The sequence below is a fragment of the Zootoca vivipara genome, chromosome 1 (assembly GCF_963506605.1).
Source record: "Zootoca vivipara chromosome 1, rZooViv1.1, whole genome shotgun sequence".
NCBI classification, from domain to species: Eukaryota; Metazoa; Chordata; class Lepidosauria; order Squamata; family Lacertidae; genus Zootoca; species Zootoca vivipara.
The window spans coordinates 9393296-9408975 of NC_083276.1; the positions used below are offsets into that span (position 1 = coordinate 9393296).

Below are 15680 nucleotides of genomic sequence, written 5' to 3' on the forward strand. Positions count from 1 at the left end.
TCAAATGGTCGATAAGGCAGTTTCTGCACATGCTGTAGAGAGAAGTGAGGGGCAGATCTGAAACTTCAACTGCCTTGCAGGCTATCTTCGGGAGAAGGACTAGGGAGTAAACCCTACACAAATCCAGAGTGGAGTCCCTAAGGTAGTTGGATGGCGCCTTGCACACCTCCTTCCAGCAGCTCTTGCAGTCAAGCTGGTGCCAAACGTACTGCTCTGCTTTCCTTTGGACCACATCAGTGAAGCCAAGAGTGGAGTCTTGTACTCTACGCAGCCAAGGACCTCAATACACACTGGTCAGGCTTGTGCCCGGGGAAGTCACTTCAGTGCTGCTAACACTCCGGAGGTGCATCTCATTGTCTCTCAAGAAGACATAGATAAATGCCAACAAGTCCCCCACAAACTGTACTCTAATTACCCATATGTATGAGCCCAATTCAGGCATCACATTTCCTACTCTCCACTTACTTCCATAGTATACTACAACCATATTCTGCAAACTCACAAACCACAATGTGAAATCATGCATTGGCAATCCTGGTTAGCAATTACTACAGTTACCCAACTGAGGCGTCAGAGAAAACCATGAACCAACTATGGTATTATAGGAATTTAAATCTTCAAAACATATATGATCTTAGAAACAGCAAGGTCTGAAAGGATCATTTGTGATGCTTTTTTATTTGGCTTGCAGCTTTCAAAGGGTATGCCATCATCACATTTTAAAGCTTATCTTTGCAAGCATGACAGCTTTTAAATGAAAGCTGGGATTCCCAGCCACACAGAATGCATCAGAAAACTAGCCAGAGAAGCAGTAAAACTGTTGGATGACAAGGTTTAAAAAGGAATGCTGAAAGAAAAGGAAACCGTAGAGAAACTAAATTAATGCTTTTGCACAAGTCACTGCAGAAAATGTTAGAGACATACACATTCCTGAATCGTTTTCAGGGAGTACATTTGAAGAACTATGTTAAATGGAGGTGTGAGGATGCCATTTTAGAAATGATTGACAAATTAAAAAGTAGTAAGTCTTTTAGTCCAGGTGGCATTCACCCAAGAGTTCTTAAACTCAAAAATGACATTGGTTTACATATTTCAGTTAAAAGGCTGGCAGAGTCCTTATCAGAAGTGAATGGAAGGCAGCCAACACAACACTGATTTGTTTTTTTTTAAAAAAAATCAGATGAATCTAGGAAACCACAGGCCCTGTGAGCCTAGTGATGTTCCAGTTAAATTGCTGGGAAGCATTATTAAGACTAAAGAAAGGATCAGCATGGCTTCTGAAAAGGGAAGTTTTGCCTCACCAACCTTTTAGAATTTGTTGAGTGTGCCAACAAACTTTTAGATGTGGTGAGTGGTAGACGTTGTATATTTGAGTTTTCAAATGGTTTTTGACAAAATCCCTCCCCAAAGGCACATAAGAAACGTTGCACAGACATAGCTTGAAGATATTGCCGGTTCGGTTCCAGACCACTGCAATAAAGTGAATATCGCAATACAGCGAGGCACACCTTGTTTGTTTCCCAGTGCATCTAAAAGTTATGTTTACACTATATTGCAGCCTATTAAACCAGTCCCACCTCCTGGGGGGAAATCCAGCTTCAGCCCTAACCAGCTCCACCTTCGTGGCCAAAAGAGGGGTGGTGGGGCTGCGGGGGCTTCCTTCCCCTGGAAGTGGCTGGGCTGCCTGCCCCTGCACCCACGTCTTTGTAAGGGGCAATACATGTGAAACACAATAAAGCAGGGCACAATAAAATGAGGTATGCCTGGAAGAAGATGGCTAGTTGTGATATGAATTGTGTGAATCAGTAAACTGGTTTAAAAACAAGAAGCAGAGAACTGCAAAAACTGGGCTGTTTCCATTGGAACCAGTGTAACTAAATATGCATAAGTGAGAATGAGTCAAGGGTGAACATTGAGGCCATCCAATCTGCAGTGGATACTTCAAACCATGTGAAAAGGCAAAAGAATGGCAGATGAGATTCAAAATATAGAACACAGGAAAAGAAATCATAACCTTCCTCCAAAGAAGGCTGAAAAGGTTAAGACTTTTTCATTTAGATAGAACCTAACTACTTAAAGGATTCATAAGAGGGGCTTATATAATTAGTTTTGGCAAAACTGAAGGGATAAATGAACTTGTAACACCAGAAAATTCACTCATCCAATGAATATAGATGTTGAAAAGACTAAGGATACCACACAGACACTTGTGGAATTCATCATCAAAAGGTAGCCAGTAACATACTTGTAAGTATCCTCCAGACTGTCCAGCCACAGATTCCCCTTTACTCCATTGGTTTCCAAATTAGAGCAGCCAATAGGCTATATTCCCAAGCATGCCGACTGCAATGTGAACTTTAATGAAATATAATATTTAGCCTTAGTATGGCTTCTATAATGCTATAATGCTGTTTTCTCCTTGCAGATTAAACCCACCTGGCATTTAGTAATATCTAGGGCAGATAAAAGTCACATAGAAGCCATGTTGTTGTTTAGTCGTTTAGTCGTGTCCGACTCTTCATGACCCCATGGACCATAGCAGGCCAAGACAGGAGTGCCTGCCGTGCTATGGTCCATGGGGTCACGAAGAGTCGGACACGACTAAACGACTAAAAAACAACAACATGGCTTCTATGTGACTTTTATCTGCCCTAGATATTACTAAATGCCAGTTGGGTTTAATCTGCAAGGAGAAAACAGCATTATAGCACAATTGAAAGTTGAGTAATCCCTGGTAGTTATTCTCCTATTTTTACCTTTATTCCCACCTATTTTAAGCAACCATTTTAACAGCTCTTGTCTATGTGATGTTTTGCCTTAATTCCACTATGTTTTCTCTTTTTTGCGCTGTTGAGATTGTTATTATGTCATTGTTATTAGACCTTCTGTACCCTTGTCATATTCTATAAATCACTCTTTTTATACTGTAAACTGCCCTGTGATCTTTGGATGAGGGGTGGTATATAAATTTAATTAATAAATAACAGTAATAAAATAGTGCATTCAATATGCACTCAATAATGCAAAAAATGGCCCATAAATCTGGGACATTAATGAGATAATAATGTGGGCCATCAAGCCCAGAATACTTGAGGGAAAGTATTCCCCTTTATCCCCATCCTGCCTACCTCTAAGATCACCAGGTGGAGCCCAAATGTATACTTCCCTCTGCTCAAATTTTAAAAAATCTGCAGGGGTGCAGAACACATTGTCTTCTATTGCTGTGAAACTGCCCTTAATAGATGCATTATTGATATGGTACGATATGGTATTCTATTGTGTGGTTTGTTTCAGCTTCACCGCTACCCCTGAGCAGGATGGCAACTACCCGTAACATCCGGGCAGAATGACAGAGTTGGAAGAGACCTTGTTATCTGGACCCAATCTGGCTTCAGGCCAGAGTTTGTCACTGAAAGAGCATTGATGGGTGACCTTTGAAAGGAGAGAAATGGGGGAGTGTGGTGCTCCTTGATTACTTGGTGGCTTTGGGTACCATTGATCATGGCATCTTGCTGGACTGGCTCTGCAGGTTGGGAGCAAGAAGCATAGTGTCAAGGTGGTTCTGCTCATACCAGCAGGGTCAGTTGCAGAAAGCTCACTGTAGGATTTCAGCATAAGCGTTGTGTTATTTTGCAAGGTTCCATCCCCCAAGTCCAATGCTTTTATGAAACGACTCAGGAAGGTCATCCAAGGGTTTGGAGTGTGGTGCTATCCCTGTCATCAGTCTACTGAGAATGAGGCAGCTACTGAACCATAGTCTGGATTCAGTACCAAAATGGGTGAAACTGAATTGTGTTGTTCCTCCTATACCGGACAGGGTGCACCCACCATGATAGAGCTAGAGGTTCCTGGATGGAAATAGATTTGTTACAGTGCTTCATAATCTGGCAATTTCAACTTGAATTACTGTGATAATTCTGAAGAAGTGTGCAAGCACACGAAAGCTCATACCTATGACAAACTTAGTTGGTCTCTAAGGTGCAGCTGGAAGGATTTTTTTTATTTTTTTTCCGACTACGTCAGACCAACACGGCTACCTACCTATGATAGTGTTGTTGAACATGAAGTTGCCCTTGAAAATAATTTGGAACACTTGCAGTGAGAATTTGGCTACAATAATTGTCTGGTGTGGATATATGAAGCACTGTCACCCTGGGCTCCAAAGGGAGGAAAGAAGGGATAGAAACTTAATAAAGGAATTATTAGTCCTATACTTCAAGAATGATGCTGGTTGTCTGTATCCATCTGGGCCCAGTTCAAGTTCTGGGGGCTCATGCTTAATCTTTCAAGGAGCAATAGAAGATGCACCAAGAGAGTTATGGAAAAGCCTCACTATGCAAGCAGAGTTCTGTTTGCACTTCTCTGGTTCCAACCAAGCAGGTAGAAAAGATATGCAGCTGCAATCCTATACACACTTAACTGGGAATACGTCCCACTGAACTCGGTAGGACTTACAAAAGTAAGTGGACATCCACAGAACCTATGTAAAAAAAAAAACTAATGTAAAGTATATTTAAAAAATAATTTAGTAGAATTTGTTCATGAATTTTAGCATTAGTATACAGATATTTCACAATAGACAAATTCAGAAATGCATAAAAGATAGCTACAAGAATATGAACTATTTCTCCACAAGATAAGAGAACATCCTGAAGCACTGTATTATTTGTTGGAATACAGTGTTCAAATACTGTAGGGATGAATCCCCCAGTTCAATAAACTACCTCTGACATTAACTTTTCAGTCTACATAATAATTCCTGTTCCTGACACAATTATTAGTCCTTTAATTACCCAGAGTTCCACCTAAATCAATGATGTTCTGGCAGGAGGTCAAAAGCGCCACCTGTGCCGATCCATATTCAGACTAGCATGATAGCATTAAGAGGCAAATTACTACCACCCCCCCCCCGAGTAGTTGTACAACTTACCTAGTGAGTAAATCACAGCCCCAACTTCAAGAACTGTTTGAGTGCCATGCTCAACTGCTCCCTGCAGGTTCCCCCTTAACAAACGATCTACCTATACAACATTCTGCTTTGGAAAGTTTCCTGTGCCTTAATCTGTGGTTCTCAAACTTTGGCACACAGACTCTCCTTCCAGACCTGCAGACCAACAATACATTCCCATCACGACCCTCTCGCCATCACCTTTTATCATATATATATATATATAGAGAGAGAGAGAGAGAGAGAGAGAGAGTCCTGCCCCCCACAAGGTCTGAGGGACCCCTGCTGAAAAAGTTTGCTGACCCTTGATCTAAACAAAATTTTGAAAAAATCCTTCTAGTAGCACTTAAGAGACCAACTAAGTTTGTCATTGGTATGAGCTTTCGTGTGTATGCACACTTCTTCAGATACACTTGATCTAAAGTGATGAAACGAACATTAATTACTTCCACCATGCCCTTTTAATTGAGTTATGTCTTCAGCCTTTCAATGACCCTGGGAGAATTATTACTGACAGTTTTAACTCTGGAATTTTGCTCTGGAATTAGCCTACGCATATCACCATATACTGTATACTAATGCAACATCACCATATATACAAATATAATTGCCACCTGTGATGCAGACATCCAACTAGCATCTAATGCCACTGGTCCCATGCAGCAGAACACCCTTCCAGCACAGAATCAACAGGCATTTCACTTTCATGCATCTCTGGACCTTTTTATAATGGCAGGCCTGTGTAGCTGCTTAATTCTTAATTATCTGTATTGTTTTTAATGGTGTTTATGTTTTAATGCTGTACACTGTCCCGATATTTTATGATATGGCATTACAGAAATACTTTTATAAATAAATAATGGTAAAATCAATTGGAGAATTGAGTGCTGAGGTTTATGTAGCCAAAAGAGGCCACATCGCTGCAAAAGAGCCAGATATCAGCAAGCTTGGGGAACTCAATTGTTTTCATAAGTAATTAAAAACTGGGGGGGGCTAAAAAGGGGAGGGGCAAAAAGACCAGTTGAGATGGTTAGCAGAAAACCTGAGGAAATTGAATGGTGCAGCCTAAAAGGCATAGCTAGAACCCTGAAAAGGAGCACACCACACAGAACCAACCATTTCATTGCAGGTCTCACTTATAATTAATTATGAACACGCACATGACAGGTAACTCCAGGTGTTGCTGGTCCTCAACTATCATAATCCCTAAGCTATCACCCATCATGCTGGCAGGGCTGATGGAAACTGAATCTGACAACATATGCAGTGTCACTGCTTAGCTAGCCCTGCATGATGGTTTGTTTTAAACTATGGTTTGAAGTGAACAAAGAGCATGCTGATACAGGCTGCTCAAGAGTTCTTTTATATATTTGTTTTTTTAAAATAATTTTTATTAAAGATCTGTTACCCAAAACCCAAGCTCATGGTTTGTTTCCTCCATAGCTTGTTTTAAACTATGGTTTAATGTCATGTTTCATATAACCTTCCACTGCCTCTATCAGGTAACTTCTATAGCGCTTAATACTTGTTCACTATGGCAACAAACATGATTAATGCATCTCACAGTAATATTATCACAGCTAATTTTATGATGAAAGCAGCCTTCTCACAGCAAAAGGCAAGCTTTCAGAAACTGACAAAAACCATTATTAAAAGCTGAATTCAGATATGTTTGGGGGGGGGTATGTATGTGTGCTTGTGTATATGTGGGCGGTATTTACCATGGCCATATATTTGTATGCAGTCAATAATGCCCTTATGAGTGTGGCAGCCTACCTTTCTATATAGATCTTGGGGGGGGGGGGGTTTAAATAAAAAGGCTGTCACTAACACAAGGGAATTATTTGCTTAGAATAGATCATGGTAAATAACTGTTAGCAATTTGACTGTCTCAACCCTACACCCTAGACCAATTCTAAAGCAGCTTCAGAAGAAGAACAAACAGCAGTTTGGGCAAGACCTATAATATTTATAAATCTTTATAGTAATTCATACCTCTCTCTAATGTCAATAATACAAGAAATGAAGCAAGACTATAGCCAGAAGCTATGAACAAGAGTAATATAAATTGGATAAAACATTTGAAGGAGTAAGACCACTGAAGTGTATTTTTACAAATTCGCAGCTACAGAAATGACTGGCCATGATGAGCACCTAGGTTTAAGTTTGCTAAAATACAAATCAAAGTAGTTAACAAGGTATTAAATCCAAGATTCTTGAAACCTTGGAAATAAATGAATAAGGGCCTTTGCAGACATGGTTTAGACAGATGCACTCTAATAAACCATCATTAAACCACCGTTTCTCATTTCAGATGTAACGGGGAACTGTAATTAAGATAACTGGGATCAGTGAGCTGTAAAGCTGGCCCACAAAGGGAAGTGGCATGGGAGAAGACATATGGGCAACACTCTCATTCGCAGTTTGCTGAAGTATGCAATGCTGTGTCCAAATCAGGCCAATATGAAATCTGAGAACAATAAATTTCCAGACGTCTTTCTTACTTTATGCCTCCAGGAATATGGGTTCACACATCACATCTCACAGAAGGGAAGCAAACGGCCAAAACGCAAAATAAAAAAATTCCTTCAGTAGCACCTTAAAGACCAACTAAGTTTTTATTTTGGTATGAGCTTTCGTGTGCATGCACACTTCTTTGGTATCTGAAGAAGTGTGCATGCACACGAAAGCTCATACCAAAATAAAAACTTAGTTGGTCTTTAAGGTGCTACTGAAGGAATTTTTTTATTTTACTTCGATCCAGACCAACACGGCTACCTACCTGGCCAAAACGCAGAAATCTTTTTTTAAAATTCATGTAGTAAAGTGGCTACACAAACTGAACTACAAATCAGAAATCCCCACTTCAAATCTTCCCATTCATGAGGTAATCTTAAACCCACCCCATCCACAGCACCTCCCACAACTGCATCTAAAACCTGTCTGATTCTATTTTCATTTTACTTAACAAAACGTTTCGTTCCAGAACTGAGTTCCGGTGAGTTCCAGCTGAAAAAAAGCCCTGAATTGACCTATATTTAGCCCATCAGGAGTTTCCATACAAAAAAATTAAAAGACCAAATTGAAGAAATCTGAAAAAACCTCCGGGTAATGTTTTGCTAGCACCTAGGCACTTTGTTAAACTAACTTTAAAATTCTTAAGAGGGACAGAACGATGACTAAGTCCCCATTCATATCTTACAACAGCCATTAATTTGCTAGGTTGCCTTAAACTAAGCAAATCGCAATTCTCTTAGCCTAGGTCCCCCATAGCAATATGGGGATACAAATACAGACCTACATTATCTCAGTAACCCTTACAGCAGCCCTGTTAAGTATGTGACATGCTCTGAACACTTAAGAAATACAATATATAAACACAATTATTAAATATTTATTCACCCTTGTGCAATGCAGTGCCGGTATCGAGAAATCTGAAACATTTTCTCAGTCCCGTATGAGTTCCTCCATTACAGGCATGTGAAAAATTATACAGCACATGAAACTCAGTATTCCTATTATATGACCAAAGAACAATATTCTAAATTGAACAAAGGCCAACTGTAGACAATGTGCTCTTCATATACACTGCAAGCTTGAAGGCTGATGTGACCACTTTCTGCGTATTTTCCAATTATTTTATCAACCAGTTAATCTTGTGTGGATTTATTTATTTTAAAAAGTATTCTCAGAAACATATACATACACAAATATTTAATAAAAAAATTCCTTCAGGAAGACCTTAAACACCAACTAAGTTTTTATTTTGGTATGAGCTTTCGTTGGTCTTTAAGGTGCTACTGAAGGAATTTTTTAAATTTTGTTTCGACTCAGACCAACACGGCTACCTACCTGTAACAAATATTTAAGTTTACCATTTCAGACTACAAGATTCTTCCAATAAAAATAATAACCTTTAAGAGCTGCATTGTTTTGTACTAAATATGAGAAATTGAATGATGTCCACCTGCTTCCACAACAGGACTTCTAGCTCTCATCTCCCTGCTGCAGCCCCTCATATATGCTCAAAAATTGCTTCAGAGTAGGGCTGGGCGACGTTAGGTTTTCAACACCGTGATGCATCACCAGCAAAACATCACAGTTTGGCAATAAACCGCAATGTTGAAACAAGCTGCATTGGCCCCAGCTGGACTGGGAGAAACTGCCTCAGCTCTCAGTCTGGACTGAGGCGTCTGGAGGGCTGAAAGCGAGATTGGGGCTGCTCAGCTGGGGAGCATGAAGCCACCGCATCCCAGCTGAATGATCCACGACCCTGCTCCTGCTTGCACGCAAGTAGTAAGAGTGAGGTGGGTCAGTTTTCTCCTTCCTTCTCAGCTGAGAGAGCCCTATCCTGCTCCTCCTTGCATGGGAGCAGGAGCTGGATCGGGGTTGCTCAGCTGGGGAAGTGCAGGCTCCTTCACACTTTTCCATTGAGGGGTGTGTGGCTCCGCTCCCCTCAAGGGAAAGGTTTAAAGGAGCCCCTTCCTCAGCATCAGAGCCCCTACACCACCTGAAAGCAGTCAGGAGGAACAGGGACTGGGGTCGGGGAAGGTGGAGGCAGCCCAGCACCGGCTTCTGAGAGCCCCTGTACCGCCTCTGATGTCTTTAAAGATTTGAGAAGCTAGTCAATTGACCATGGTCAAATTTTCCACAATGTCAATAATGCTTTATGTAGATAGGCAGCCAACTTTTTAAATTGTATCATGGTGCCTTGCAATAATTAATGCTGTGCATTTCTTGTTGCCCAGCCCTACGTAGTACACATGAACTCCACAGTTGTGAGAAGGAACCTCCTGGCCAGTACTATATCCACATTTTAAAACCATTGCCTTTACATACATGCTACCCCTGAAGTTCCAAGCAAAATCTGAAAGTAATTATTTGATCTCTTATACATCACTGACATAAATCTGTATCTGCACAATGAGAGATCATAGATCTGTCAGTCATATCATCCTTTGCAAGCAGAAGGACCCAGTTCAATTTCTGTCAACTTCAGCAAGCTTCCCCTATTCATAATAACTGAACATTCTGGGTTTTTGTAATTAGAACTACTATCTTCCTTTGAACTGTAGTTCAACTGGCCTAAAACTTTAACACATTTAACCACCATTTGATCTGTGAATTGCCAAAGTTTTTATAATCACCTAGCAGCCAAGTAAACCTCCCTGTTCCTTCCTTCTCAGCTGAGAGAGCCCTATCCTGCTCCTCCTTGCATGGGAGCAGGAGCTGGATCGGGGTTGCTCAGCTGGGGAAGTGCAGGCTCCTTTCATACACTTTCAATGTTGTCACATACCATGCAAAATGCAACTGAAGTTGCAGACCCATGGGCTTTGAAAAGATTCTATTAATATTGAAATGCAACACTGATTTGTTTACCAAAATGCCACACAGGCCAACAAAAATATTTGGAAAGTCAGGTAATTCAACACACTGAAGAACATTTTTGTTTTGGTAGAACAGTGGTGGCTGATGATGGACTCAGACCATTAGGAAATTTTGGAATTGCAAACTCAAGTTTTTAAATTGTATCATGGTGTATCAAGATTCTTGATGAGAATTTTTAGAAAGAAGCATCAGACTGGATGGAATCTGGAGTCATAGCTAAGTACTTATTGTATCAGGTGCCAAGGGGCTTTAAATCAGGAGCCCTGCAGGAACAGGAACCAATTCCTCCGGCCATTGTGCCACTACAGTATAGCTGCTTGTCACTCAAGGAAACTCATTATTTCAGATCAGGCTGACAGACACTGCTGAGCTTGAGAGTGATACAGGAGAACCAATCCCACTCCAAATCCTGCTCTCCATTTTTTTATTCTTAATTTGCATTATAATTATATAGCTCTAAAGCCTACCCTGCACAAACTTAGTCTGGGCAACTCATTTCTGAGAATGAACATGATCAACATTCTACGTTCCTGCTCTTGGCCCCCCAAAACTATTTCCCATCTGATACCTGGCCTATTTAGGCAAGCCATATCCTCCCTTGCCCATATGAACCGTTGCCTTAACTTTCGAGTTATTGGTATCTGACATTTTTAAGAAATCAAGTGTCATGTGTCTTAACACAGTAGTTCTTCACAAGGTGAATCAATGAATGACCACAATGGAGAAGATGAGTACTCAAGTACATACTCAAAAAACATACAAGGTGTATTTAACTTGTAAAGTGCTTCCCAACTTCTCTCATTGTTAATCTACTTTCAGAGGAAGAGGGAAGCCCGCTTGGTTTTATTAGGCCTTGGGCAAGCTAAATGGCATTAGCCAAGATTACATGTTCTGCAACCTCCTCTACCCTATGTGAGGTTTGTTTAAATGTAGCTAAGTATAGCATGACCAAGCTTCCAGTCCCTCTTAATGCAGCCTGGCCTGAAGGTTCACAACAAAGTTTGCCTGGACAAGGCCTCACCTCAGTCACATGGAATATGCTCATCTGTCCTTCATAAAGCCTGCTCTGGCACATGCTTGACAAATTCCACTTGCTATTCAAATAAAACATGGATTTTATTTTATTTTATTACATTTATAGCCAGCCTTTCTTCCATCATTGCACCCAAGGCAGCAGAAACCCATGTAAACAGATTTTTAAGTGCCTTCAAACAATATATAGGAGATAATCTTTGTTAAATTACTGAATATTCCATACCTTGCTGATTGCAAGTTGACTAAGTGCAAGGAACAGAAAATATAAGCAGCCGCATAACAAAACAAGGCTGGCAGCTCCAAAATTAAACATTTCATACTACAAGTTACTAGAATTATCTGTTAGTAAACACAACATCTATTGTCCATGTTTGCACACTTTTGGTAGGCTGAAAAGATCCAACAATAAAAATGAGTCAGGTAGAGAATATATACAAAAGCTTTCCTGATTTTTCAATGGTCCAGATTCCTAATGAAACTGCAGAAATTGTCAAAGCTTAAATGCTGCAGAAAATAATCAGGCTGTGTGATCAACCACTAAACTCCCAGCACATGCACTGTCTGCTAATATTGCAACTACATTACGATAAACAGAACTGGCAATCAGTTATTCAACCTAAGCATCAATAGAATTTACACATATATTACACACCTATAGAGCAGTTAATTAGTTCACTATAATCCAGTGTGAGGGACACGGGTGGCGCTGTGGGTTAAACCACAGAGCCTAGGGCTTGCCGATCAGAAGATCGGCGGTTTGAATCCCCACGACGGGGTGAGCTCCCATTGTTCGGTCCCAGCTACTGCCAACCTAGCAGTTCGAAAGCACGTCAAAGTGCAAGTAGATAAATAGGTACCGCTACAGCAGGAAGGTAAATGGTGTTTCCGTGTGCTGCTCTGGTTCGCCAGAAGCGGCTTTGTCATGCTGGCCACGTGACCTGGAAGCTGTATGCTGGCTTCCTCAGCCAACAACACAAGATGAGCGCCGCAACCCCAGAGTCGGTCATGACCATAGCTGCCAAGTTATCCCTTTTTTACAGGGATTTTCCCTTATGCTGAATAGGCTTCCTCGCGAGAAAAGTGAAAACTTGGCAGCTATGGTCATGACTGGACCTAATGGTCAAGGGTCCCTTTACTCCGGTGTGAACTTTCTTTCTGAGAACAGCAACTATTATCAGACTCTTCCACAACTGATTTATAATTAAAACATTGTTTTCCAACTGATAAACATTGGTAGAGCCTTACCTTTTAGCAGAGGCAGTGGAGTTAACTCTATAGGCTTGCCCTGAGACCGAAACTGGGAGGAACTTTGCGACCTCTTCTGCCTGGCTTTTCTGACGGACTTCCGAGAAAATCCGTCTACTTTATCCACTGATGGAGGAGTGGTTGGTGCTGAGGACATATCCCTACTGAAAGGAACAAAGATATTTAAGAATTTTTCCAAAAAATATTACACACACACACTTCACTGCCCTTAAAGATCATACTACCAAGAAATCTGTCTCTCACTGCAGAGTTTAGTTTAGGAAACTGACTTAGAGGGCAATTGAATTTGTTCATTGGTCCTGATCCAGTCCTAGTATGACAAAATATATGCAATGAGAATCCCTCAATAAGGGACCAGTGCAATGCACATACATATATGCAGCTGTACCAGTCTCTATTTCTCATTCTTTCTCCAATTCACTTTTTTTTTGAGGATATTTTTAAGTTCTCCTTCATGCATCATAGCAATTATGCAAGCAACAGAGGTAAAGCAAATTCATAACATCTTTAAATGGGTGGCATGAACTCTCCTATTAAGAATTGTTTCTGGAAATAAATAATGAGCCTTTCAGTCCTTATTGCATAAATACAATATTCCAGATACCCCTAAATTAATCTGACAATATTTTATACTTAAATGTACATGTAATGAAAGTTGTGTAATGGCAATGTGAGTCTGACACTGAGTTCAGTTAGTCAAAGAGGTACCATGTCCATTACCTATGGTGCTAACTTGGAATTCCCATTTTCTTTTGCTTCCCATTTCTTGAGTCACTGAAATTGGGGGAAGTGCTGGGAGTCCTGTAGTCCAATCCCTTGCCCTAAGCCAGGAAACCCTAAAACTAATGAACCCCTGTGAACCCACAACCTCACTAAGTAGATCAATTTTAAAAATTTACATCACTTTCTCCTTACATGTAAGGAAACACAAGATATTGCCATTATGGATTATTTAAACATGTCATATTATACTCCTTTAAAATAATAAAGTTTTTTACTTATAATTTACTATTTTAAAATAGCAGCAAACATAATAGCAAGAAATCAACACAGGACACACTACTCAAGTCAATGGGACTATGCTAGACCTTTGCAGGACAAAGGGCATTACTGCACTTATAAAATATATTGATTTAAATGTTTATTGCTCTGTGTCAGTCCAAAAGCTGAACTTTCATATATGAGCGTTCCATGTTGATTTTTAAGATGACCACTGCCTTGTAAAATGGGCGGGGGGATCAGAATTGTGCACACAAAAACTACTCTCAACCTCTACAAGGAATCACGAGTCCTTGTCACACAGCAGTGAGAGCAGCTTTATCTACAACAATCCATACTTTAGCAACTTATCGTTCTTATGGCCGTTGCGGCATTGTTATCCTGAATAGCACAGCTTGTGTGTGAAAGATTAATGATACTGTGTTGTTATTATGATGGTTATCAATTTAAGCATTAAAAATTAAAATAGTAAATATACCATGAAGATATGAGGCCTCTACTAAAGGACGCCACAGTTATCCAAACTGAAGATGTATAAAACTAGCCTGCTGGCCATATTTAAGAGAGAGAAGCTCCACACAAACAACAAGGATGTTATTGGTCATCCGGTGGGAACCCGAAACTCAAAAAGCACCCCTGCACTCACAGCCCAATGCAAAGCATGCTTACTCAGAGGGAAACCTGGCTCTCACTCTTGAATAAGCATGCAAAGGCTGGTGCTGCACTCTGAGGTTTCCGGGCCTGCTAGGCACCGGGTTTATCCTCGCATTGTCAACAACCCTTTAGGAACGTCTCCCATCTCTCCTGAAATATTTCCGCGGTGTCTCAAAATGGAACGGCTAACCGTATTAATGGACAAGCCCTCAAGCAGATCCTTTCGACGGCGGGATCATTGTGTCAGCAAGAAGCTTTGGCGGCCCTTCTCAGCTGTATATTTAGCAACGCCCCCCCCCTTCCCTCTCTCCCGCTTCGTTAAGGGTCCAATTCTAACCCGACGAGCCCCGGCGACAGTCGGCAGGCAACGCGGGGCGCGGAAGAGGACAAGAGGGGCCCTTCCCGCTTTCGGATCTCCCTCCCAGCGGCAGGCGGCTGCTTCCTTGGACATAATTATGCAGAAATAGCGCGGCAGAGATCTTATTTATTTGTGTTTGCGCGGGGGGGGGCTGTTATTAATATCCCAGCGTGGCCTTCCCTTCCCCGCCACCCGCTTCCCCCGAGCTTTTCCTTCTCACCCCCTTGGGCTAGCGCAGGCTTAAGCCAGGGATTACCGTTATTATTTTTAAGCGAGGGGGGCGGCGGGGAGGCGGCGTTTGAGCGCCTGCAGAGCAACCGGCTGTCAGAGGCAATGCGGGGAGGAAACACCGGCGGGCAGAGAGGGACGGAAACGACCCCCTCGGTGACACAGGGTGACCGGGGGGGGGCGATCCCCTCGCGCCTTCCCTTCAACGCTCCCAACACGCGCGGCCGGGCGGTTGCTCTCTCTTTCTCTCTGGAAGTTACCTTGAACCCTCCCGGCAGAGAATCCAGAGACGAGGAGGAGAAAAAAGGAGGAGCAGCAGGAGCAAGGCCCCGATCCCCGGCGGAGGCGGAGAGGGCGAGCCGGGCCGGCGGCGCGGTTCCTGCCGCAGGAGCAGCGGCAGCCTGGTAGGCCTCGGCGGCCTCCCCCAGCGCAGGGCGGCGTTGGCGGCTTCGGGAATCAGCGGCGAGAGCAGCGGCGGCGGCGGCGGCTTCTCCTCGTCTTTCCCTCCGGTCCCATGCGCTGCCGCCCTCGGCCCGCTCCCGCCCTCCTTTCCCCCCAACGACACGGCGGCGGCCGCCCGAGAGGCCTCGTCGTCGTCCTCCTCCTCCTCCTGCGGTTGTAGCCGAGGCGGCGGCGGCTGCTTCTCTCACATTCCCGGCGAGGCGGCCTCGGGGAAGGAGGGCGAGCGCGGCCCGAGCTGCCTTCGTTCGGGGTGCGGCGAGGAGGAGGAGGGAGGAGAGGCGGCGGCGGGCGCTGCTGTTGCTGCTACGGAAGGTTTTCTCGGGCGGCCTCTCTCCCTTTCTC

The 15680-nt window shown here is 42.5% G+C and overlaps 1 protein-coding gene across 5 annotated transcripts in view; it reads right to left on the bottom strand.

Annotated features, from left to right (window-relative positions):
* Positions 1–15680, bottom strand: part of PPP2R5E (protein phosphatase 2 regulatory subunit B'epsilon) — a 79331-nt gene that overhangs the window by 61800 nt on the left and 1851 nt on the right. For 2 of the 5 annotated variants that reach the window (XM_060271392.1, XM_060271402.1), the window contains exon 2: positions 12617–12780. In XM_060271392.1, coding sequence (XP_060127375.1) covers positions 12617–12773 — 157 coding nt within the window. In that variant the 5' untranslated portion in view covers positions 12774–12780. Of the gene's footprint in view, positions 1–12616; positions 12781–15136; positions 15513–15680 lie in introns of those variants that run through there. The other 3 variants (XM_035104404.2, XM_035104412.2, XM_060271399.1) reach the window with 3 other exon arrangements.